Source organism: Diadema antillarum, unplaced genomic scaffold (genome assembly GCF_040938485.1).
Source record: "Diadema antillarum isolate AM-2024a unplaced genomic scaffold, OU_Dant_1.0 seq00000931_RagTag, whole genome shotgun sequence".
NCBI classification, from domain to species: domain Eukaryota; kingdom Metazoa; phylum Echinodermata; class Echinoidea; order Diadematoida; family Diadematidae; genus Diadema; species Diadema antillarum.
In genome coordinates this window covers 414093-424273 of record NW_027271782.1, presented here as the reverse complement: position 1 = coordinate 424273, position 10181 = coordinate 414093, and the positions used below count along the sequence as shown (strand labels likewise).

Sequence of the window (10181 nt, the reverse complement as noted above, 5' to 3'; positions counted from 1 at the left end):
TTATTGTAAACTGATGTACGATAAACATTATCCTATACAATGTACATGCAAGGTCTACCCAACAGTGTGCTCAGTATTTTTTTCCCAGGGAAAGCTTTTCTGGTTATGGAATGAACATGCTCGGCCAGCTTGAAACAGCTGATTGGACGTGCGCGCAATCAACATAATTAACCCCTCCCATATCATACCTCAGGTTTAAACCCCCAAAACCCACTTTAGACCCAGGCGTGGGTTTAAACTCGGGTCTAAGTTTTTAGCAGAATACGGGCCCCAGAGTTCACGCACATGTGGAGTTCCGGTGTCAACCTACCACTCCATAATTACACGTGAGGTACACTGTACATTCTGTGTGTGTAACAGCAGCACACTGTGTGTGATCACACCCAAGAGTCCTTCCCGAAGCGATCAGCTCAAAAGTAACGTCTTCTCCCTGTCCGCTGACAAACAACGAAGAAAATTACCTCACCATGGCTGAACCAGTGTAAGCTTCCCCCATTTATTGCTCTTTGCATTCGTATTGATAACAGCCGTAGCATATGTTTGATTTCCCTTTCGTGAAATCGCATCGTTTAGCTAATATTTTGCTCTCAAGTGGACCAACACACGTGCAGGCCGGTGCTACACGGAACGGCGCTTCCGTGGATGCCCAGCCCTGCCCTAGCCCTAGTAGTACTGTAGTAGGCCCGTCTCACACGTATAACGTATTGTACGTAGCTCAGCTGGCTTTCCCTGGGAACCCGGGGCTTGGTTTCTCCGTTCAGGCTCTTTGACTATGGTCTATTGTTGGTATCGCGACGATTTTCGAAATTGAACACAACCAGACCACTGTTCGACCTGCCGAAAGGAGGACATTAGGCCTAGCACTCAACTTTAGGAGGACATTGTCATTGTAATAGAAAGAGAGCATCTGTGATTAAATATGAATATGAATCTATGATCAAAAGATAGTGCCTGATTTTTTCTTCTATAATTTATCTAATTTACATTCTATAGAATAGATCTAGACCTAGAAAAAATTCATTGTAGGTCCTACATGGGTATTTATTGGTAATCCTGAAATAGTTTAGCAAACAAATGGATAGATGCACCCAGGTCCCAGTGTCTACGACTTTGAAATTGGTTTAGAAACTCTAGATAAGCTTTGCCTTTGTTGGAATGATGAACCCACCCAGTTCCACAAGTTTGACACCATCCCACCTCTGGCCATGACCATGCATGTTGTGTACATGAAGTCTTAAGAAGGACCAAATCTGGACCTGAATATAGAGTAAAGCCCCCAGTTTTCAGCCGGCCTCCAGAATCCAGACATTTATCACTTATCGCAAGCCAGCAAATTCTACTGTCACAACACATGCATATCACATCATTTCACATACCGTACTTGCACAGTTGTTCACAACAGGAAAGTGCCTCAGTCACCTCCAAATATCCATCTAAAATCTTGAATTTCACCATCAAAAGCATAGAATCGGCGCAACTTTTCCAAAGCATGTGCATATTAAGTCTCGCATCGGGGTCGCCGAAAAAGCACTAAAAATTGAGATTATATGCCGTTCTGTTGTGGGATTTTTCGCTTAAATCGCAATCTCAGAGTGTGATTGTACGCTCAAAAACGCAACGAAAAACAAAATCTGCATATGTGCCGATGCGCTATGCAGTGACTAAATGTACAGGGGTTGAATGCAAGTGTCGACTCACCAGAATTCAGACACCAACGGATGCTGCAACGTCCCTGATCCAACCTTGTGCCGACAAGGTTAAAAGCGCAGCACATTTTTCAACGGCCTTGCACGCGCATTGACATTGAACGTGCTTAGCGCACATCCAGATTCTGGAGAGGCCTGACAGATTCTGGTAGATTATTAAGGTGGTTATTTTTGGGGATTTTGTGAAATTTTATGATGTATTTAACAAAATCAACATTGAGATAAAAGTAGTTTAATATATATTCAATATACATTGTTGTAGTTGTTGTTTGTATTATTTGAGTTGAACAAATATTGCAGAAAATTAAGACCCGAATTCATGAAGGTGCTACAATCTTTGTCCTTGGTTTAAACTATGGACAAAGACATAGGGCGCCAAGTGTCGCATGGCCTATTTCGTTATGAAATCAGTTATTTCATTATGAAATGTTAACATTTCGTCGACGAAAGGACTGATTTCGTAACGAAATAGGCCATGCGACACTTGGCGCCCGATTAAAAACTATGGTCTTTGTCCATGGTGTAGATTGTACCACGTACCTTATAGTGAATTTGGACCAAAGTGTCCGAAAACTGGCGGTTTTACTGAGAGGCTTAACTGCGTTCAGAATCATCCATTGGTATTCATAGGTTGGTAGGAATTGCTAAGTATTCTGGTTTAAGGGAGTTGGAACGAATGCAGAAACAAGGTGAACTGATCTATACAATGTCAGTGCATCACACGACACACTACCAGTGACTACAGTTATGTAATGTAGTTCACAGACTACTAGTATGAAAACAGTATCTTCCATCATATGAAGAGTTTTGGGAGGGGTCAAGGGAACCAGAGAGGTACTAGGCAAGCTGTAGCTCCACCTCCTTTTGTGTGAAGCAAGACTGGTTACCTGAATGTAGGGGGTGCGAATTAGGTTGCTGTTGCCCCGCCGATGTTCCTCATTCTCCGCAAATTAAAATCATCCTTATTTTTTCTTTCCCAGCCTTTCCTCTTGTAGATGATATTATACTATGAGCGATCTTTCAGTTGATCAGTGACAAGTTCTTTGGATTTGATATTCCAGAGGTTATTAGAGTAATTACCGGTATAATTAATATAGCAAATGAGAATCTCTCATTTATATCTCCTTTCTCAGTTTGTTTGCCATACATGTGCCATCCTACATGGTATAATGTAGATGAAAAATAACACTAATTATAATACATTGTATGTACATGTCATTGTACAGCGACATGTTGTTTTGAAGGTTTTCCAGCTCATAGGTCATTACAACAAATTGTGTACAAAGACTCAAAGTTTTCTGAAACCAAGCCTAATTTATTTCTTTATGGGGGATCATGTGGCCTGGCTGCTATGCTTGAAACAACTTGAGTTCAGTATCTCAGTGCCACATAGCAGGTCCTGTAATGTTTGAAGAAATGATTATTGTACACATTGGATGGAAGGGCTTGACAATACTAGTATCCCTTTTGTTGTACATTGTAAATCCGGATGGCCACGTATTGGGCTCACCTCAGATTTGCTTAGTCATGCTAGTAGATATGAGTACCACATTGTACATGTATAGCACTCTGAATAAACATTTTGTTTTGGATTCTGAAGAAAAATGACTTAGCCATTTTATGCTCTTGTATGCTCTGACATGCAAGCAATTCAAATGTACAGTGTATGATCATAAAAAAGAGAGAAACATTTGTGGCTTTGTATATATGAGGCAATGAAACTTACAGCAGAAGAAATATTTACATTTTTTTTTTTTTGGGGGGGGAGGTGGGATTAGATTAGACTGCAAACTTTATTGATAAGCAGTGGTAAAGTCAGAAATGTGCAAAGACGTATCCCACTATTTAAATTATCAGATATTTCTATCCCAAGAGGTGTGGGCATACAAGTATATAATGGAAGTTACTTTGTAGAATATGAGGCTGGTGTAGAATGTGCAAAAGTGTACAAAATTGTTTTTGTTCGGGAATGAGATTTGGCTAGATGCTAATATAAAGCTTCATTTCTCCCATAGAGGAATTGGTATAAAACAGTAACTAGTGTATTTACACCTTTATTTGCAATGCCTTCTTTTTATGAATGAGAAACTTTTTTTTTTTTCAACTGCGCTGTTCACACTTTGTCTATAAAGCTACCGGTACATTGTAAATTGTATGTGATATTACTTTCGAAATCGTCATTGTAAGGTCTTACTTTTAGGCATTTAGCCATGAAAATGCAGAATATAAATGTACATTTAGTATGTACAGTGTAGCCCACATTTTCAAGCATAGCAACACTGCAGTATTTAATACTTCCTTGTTGGAGGGTCTGCACTCTTTACAGGAAGAAAAGAAAAAGAGATTGTTGAGGGAGAGAGAGAGGTAATGAATGAATGAGGAAGAGGGGAAATCACCAGAGTCAATCAAATAGTTACCCTCAGATGGAATGTGCAGGCTACGGTCTTCCCGCATTGTAAGGTATACAAAGTTTGTATCACTGCCCCTGTAGACAGTCAGAATGCAGTTTGGTACTCAATGGTAACAATGCGTTGTCTTGGCTGAGTGGTTTCTGGTTAAAGGGGCCTGTTCTTTCCCAAGATGGCATGCTGTAAAAAGGAGTTTCTTGTTTTGTACATGGATATGATTGCCTTGTCCTTGTTGCTGATTTTTTAAAGCATTGTCTAGGCATGGTCTAGGTGTGTCCCCAGTGCTAACTGTACTTTTTTGTGTCCAGACAAAAAATGCATTATTGTAGCATATACAAAGTGTATGTGTAGATGCTGGGCCTGTTGTAAAATACAATGAAGATATATTTGTTCACAGCACCTATGAGTAAGATATGTATACAGTGTTTGTTATTTTTATTTTTCTCAGAAGCTACTAGCACTGCTGCATGTTTATTGGTATTCTTTGCTGCAGGTATTTCTTAATCTTTGTACGCAAAACGTAACCATCATGGGCATACATTGTACATTCCTTGTGAAAATTATTGTTTGGTTTGTTTGTTTTTTGTGCAGCATGACAACTTGTCTTAAATACTTCCTTGACTGAATTATTCATAGTACTAGTACATACTGTAGAGAATATGTGTCCTTTGACAACAGCAAAAGGAAATATTGAAATCAATGCAAATTAAACTCAAATACCAACTTTTCTGGTTTCATGAGGGAAAAATGTATATGTTGTAAAGCAACTTTAGCTTTGATCACATTTAGGTCATGAAACATCATATTTTATTGGACAGTTTTCGGTAACTTGCATAGAAATGAAATGCACATGAAATCTACTTGGAATATAATACAAAAGTGTGTATGATGGGGTATAAGTTTTCTTTAATTTGTCTCCCTCTGTACAAATGAAATTTGTAATCTTGATCGCAACTGCTGATCTACATTTTTAACAAACATGTTGGAGAAAAGGAACCAGTAGATGACACATTCGATTCCCGCTGGTTCTCTTCACCCCTCTGCTTAAAAATCTCTCCTTTCAGTTGATAAATATACTTTGTCCCATTTGAACTGAAAACACACAAGCACACTGACGTACATTGTACATGTAATCCACATCACTTCAAACTCATATTACATGCATTTTAATTTCACGAATTTCGCGAGCGCCAAGATTCGCGAAATTAGAATGCATGCGAAAGTTCTTGTCTACACTATTCGCAAAAATTTCATGCCACGAAAAAGGCCATTGGCTCCAATTCGCGAAAATTTCATGCCGTGAATATATCATGTTTTACAGTAGATCTAATCTAGGTGACACTCGGAAGAAGTGGACCTACAGTATTTTGTTTTGTGGAGCTAGTCAGCATCATGCGATGTTATAAGCAGTGTAAGCATACGTACATGTACCGAACATCAAAATTTTCCTAATTTATTCTTATAATCACTAGCATTTTACTTTTTGTGTTGTGTCTGGTGGCATGATAAGAGTCAAGGAAGAATTTGCCATGCACTAAGCAATGATTATAAAGTTCACACCTGAACAAATTACCGGGTAGCTTGGTAGTGTTTCCATTAGCTACATTATATATTTTGTATTGTTCTTCAGTTACGACAAACACTGTGCAGTTATGATGAAATTTTTGTTATCATGAAGTAAAAATTCAGGCTCCAAAAGTCTCATCTATATAGATCTTTAAATATACTGGTACTTTATTTGTTCGGCTATAATGACATTTTGTTATAACAGGAGTGACCTGTGTTTTTGTACAGGGTTGGATCCTTTTGAAGTAGTCTTCTGTGAGATACATGATGTATTTTTTATGCATCAATCACAAAATCAAAATGCACTTTCAGAGAACTCTTTGCAGATTGTAAATTCAGGACTGTTAAAAAGACACAGCAAAGTTTTCCTGTTCCAAGTTTGTATAAGTTGCTGAATGAGGAAGCAATTTTGAGTAAATTGCACACCTCAGCTACTATGTACAAAATGTACATCCTGTTTGCTTTTATTTGTGTCCCTGTTCAATACTCTGTACATAGTCGGTGATCAAACAAAGGAAATGTTTTAAAAGTCCTGTATGCAAACAGCTTCTGTTTGTGTGTGCAGCGGGATGAATGAAAGGTTCAAATAATGTCATTACTCCGTGAACACTTAACATCACAGTTTTCATTTATCAGTGTATGAAGTCACTTTAGTGAACCAGGAATCGTTTGTAGCAAGATTTTTGCGTAGTTTTAATGGCAATCATTGACGAGCCTTAGCCCAGTCAATTTTTGTATTAGTGTGTACTACTACATTATGTGCAGTGTGTTACATTATTATACATGTTAACTATATATCTACACAAATATAAAACTCTTTATCATATTGTAACATGTAGTCATTTTCTAGATGGAAAAAAACCCTGCCCTATCCTCAGGTAATTTATGCTGTGTTTTCTACCTGATGTCATCCACAAAAAAGATGAGCTGTATACAGAAGTAAACAACTGGGGTTACGAACTAAAAATGTTGTTGAAAGTATATTTTCTTCCATGAATATTTACATTAGAATTTTGAATGGCACTCCTCATTCAGAAGAAAAGAATATATATTGATTTATATGTTGTACATGAGTATATATATTGTATATCTTCTTTTTTTTTTATTGGGGGGGGGAGGGGTTGACAGATTCTTACTGGCTATTTCACTTTTGTTTTCATTATCTTTTCAATTTGAGCACATCGGTATGATATCTATGGGCTTAAGGTAGATTAACCAGATTCATAACTTTGACAAGGGATTTGTGTATTGATAGGATGCTCTTTTTAGTATTGCCAATGCAATGTGGTTAGAGTCAAACAGGACAGACCTTGGACACATATTTGTCACGGTGACAGTGCACTTTGTGCTACCGCTATGAGATTAACAAATGAGTGGATGATTTGACTGAATTTCATTCAGCAAACTAGGGGTGAGATAGCACAATGTTTGTTTATGGTGTGCATGCAGTGGCAAATAAAAGATATATAATATATATATATATATATATATATGTTTGAGTTCATTCTAGGGTAAAATGACCTGTTGCCTAAAGGCAACCTATGACCATGGTAGAAGGAAAACTAAATATTAAAACTAACAAGTTGAACTCTTCTTGTGTTAGAGAGGTATACAATGATGATAGGAGTGATTTGTTTACCATGTAAATTCTGTAGCATTTTTCTACCACATGATCCTCAAAGCTCATGAAAATATATTCCTACAGTCACTGAAACAAAGACTCATGTACCACTGTACATTTTCTACATAGGGATAGTGATTTTCTGTTCAAAAGAAGGCTTTGTCCATTTCAACGAATCAAGGATTTCATTACACCTTGACTGAAAAAGAGAAATCTCATTTTGCTGTAGACTTTGTATCAGGGCTGCACACTAACCCATTTTTTCTGCCGGTCCAACCTGTCTCTGTCGGACCGGTAAATGCTCCGTTTTACCATTTTTTACCGGTCCGAACAGAAAATTTACCGGTCAACAACGACAACATAACAAAACATTAAATGACTTGCAAACTTATTTTCTTGTTTTTTTATGGACGTTTTACCCGCCAAACCCATGTACATTTTACAGATTAATATTTTTTTGTAAAACTTGCATTATTTGTTGCACAAGAAATAAAAAAATAGAATGTTTGTTTGTGAATTACAGTATAAAATGATAAGAACAAAATCAGATTGTATCAAATGCGTTTTTTTCTAAACATCGGAGCACAAACTTTCTGCGTAACCTGATCTTGATGGTCAGTTGGATTGCGACGATTTAATGAATTATTTTAGCTGTGATATTTTCTGATGCACGCGCTACAAGGGGTTCTTTATTTTTCTCCCGATAATCTATTCGCATTTGTGCATGCGTTATTGAAAGGTACACGACATGCAGGGCCGAATTCGCAATCCTTTTTTGCGCCCATTTCCACCTCAAATATTAGCGGGATTGTGACGATTTCATAAATTACCTCGGCTGTAATATTTTCCGATGCACGCGCCAAAAGGGGTTGAAAATGTGTCCTTCATTTTTTCCCTATAAACTCTTTGAATTTCGTAAGTGCGTTCTTATAAGATGCACCACATGGCCGAATTCATGATACTTTTTGCGCCTATTTCTACCTCAAATATCAGCGGGATTGTGATGATTTCATAAATTACTTCGGCTGTAATCTTTTATGATGCACGCGCCCAAAGGGGTTGAAAATGTGTCCTTTATTTTTTCCCGATAAACTCTTCGAATTTCGTAAGTGCGTTCTTGTAAAAGATGTTCCACACGGCCGAATTCATGATACTTTTAGCGCCTATTTCTGCCTCAAATATCAGCGGAATTGTGGCGATTTCATGAATTACTTCAGATGTAACTTTTTGTGATGCACGCACCGGCTAGAATGGTTGAAAATGCATTCTTTATTTTTCTCCCCATAATCTCTTCGCATTCCGTACATGCGTTCTTTAAAGGTATACGAACCGGCCGAATTCACGATCCTTTTTGCGCCTATTTCTACCTCAAATATCAGCGGGATTGCGATAATTTTATGAATTACTTCGGCTGTAATCTTTTATGATACACGCGCCAAAAGGGGTTGAAAATGTGTCCTTTATTTTTCCCCTCAAACTCTTCGCATTCGTAAATGCGTTCTTAAAAGATATACGACACGGCCAAAAATCATGATTCTTTTTGCGCCTATTGTTTCCTCAAAGTTCAACGGGATTGCGATGATTTCATGAATTATCATTCGGCTGTAATCTTTACGATGCACCTGCCAAAAGGAGATGAAAATGTGTCCTGTATTTTTCACCCAATAATCACTTCTCATTGTGTACATGCCCACACGTAACCGCCGAATTCACGATCCTTTTAGCGCCTACATCAAATATCAGCCGAATTGTGGCGATTTCATGAATTACTTCGGATGTAATCTTTTGTGATGCACGCACCAGCTAGAATGGTTGAAAATGCGCTCTTTATTTTTCTCCCCATAATCTCTTCGCATTCCGTACATGCGTTCTTGATAATCAATGTACCGGTATACGACACGGCCGAATTCACGATCCTTTTTGCGGCTATTTCTACCTAAAATATCAGCGGGATGGCGATGATTTCATGCATGACTTCGGATGTAATCTTTTATGATACACGCGCCAAAAGGAGTTGAAAATGTGTCCTTTATTTTTCCCCGATAAACTCTTCGCATTTCGTAAATGCGTTCTAAAAAGATACACGACAGGGCAAAAATCATGATTCTTTTGCGCCTATCGTTTCCTCAAACTTCAACGGGAATGCGATGATTCTATGAATTATTATTCGGCTGTAATCTTTATGATGCACGGGCCAAAAGTGGTTGAAAATGTGTCCTGTATTTTTCACCCAATAATCACTTCGCATTGCGTACATGCCTATACGTCACGGCCGAATTCACGATCCTTTTAGCGCCTATTTCGACATCAAATATCAGCGAGATTGCGATATGTCATTAATTATTTCGGCTGTAATCTTTTGTGATACATGCACCAGAAGGGTTGAAAATGCGTTCTTTATTTTTCTCCCGATAATTTTTACGCATTTGTGCATGCGTTTTCAAAATTATACACTGCATGCAGGGCCGAATGCGAGATTCTTTTTGCGCCTATTATTGTTTACTCAAATTCCAACGGGATTGCGAAATTTTCATGAATTACTATTCGGCTGTAATCTATATGCAAGCGCCAAAAGGGGTGAAAATGTGTCCTTTATTTTTCTCCTGCTAATCTTTTCCCATTTCGTACATGCGTTCTTAAAAGGTATACGACACGGCCGAATTCACGATCCTTTTTGCGCCTATTTCTACCTCAAATATCAGCGGGATTGTGGCGATTTCATGAATAACTTCGGATGTAATCTTTTGTAATGCACGCACCAGAAGGGTAAAATTGTGTTTTTTTATTTTCTCCCGATAATCTCGTCGCATTTGTGCATGCGTTTTTCATAACCAACACGGCATGCAGGACTGAATTCAAGATCCTTTTTGCACCTATTAT

General features: G+C 38.1%; 1 protein-coding gene across 1 annotated transcript in view; it reads left to right on the top strand.

Annotated features, from left to right (window-relative positions):
• The first annotated feature begins 392 nt into the window (after positions 1-392).
• Positions 393-10181, top strand: part of LOC139741444 (6-phosphogluconate dehydrogenase, decarboxylating-like) — a 29414-nt gene continuing 19625 nt past the window's right edge. Inside the window, exon 1 of the mRNA XM_071652025.1 lies at positions 393-481. Within this exon, the coding sequence (XP_071508126.1) occupies positions 468-481 (14 nt within the window). The 5' untranslated portion in view covers positions 393-467. The remainder of the gene's footprint in view (positions 482-10181) is intronic.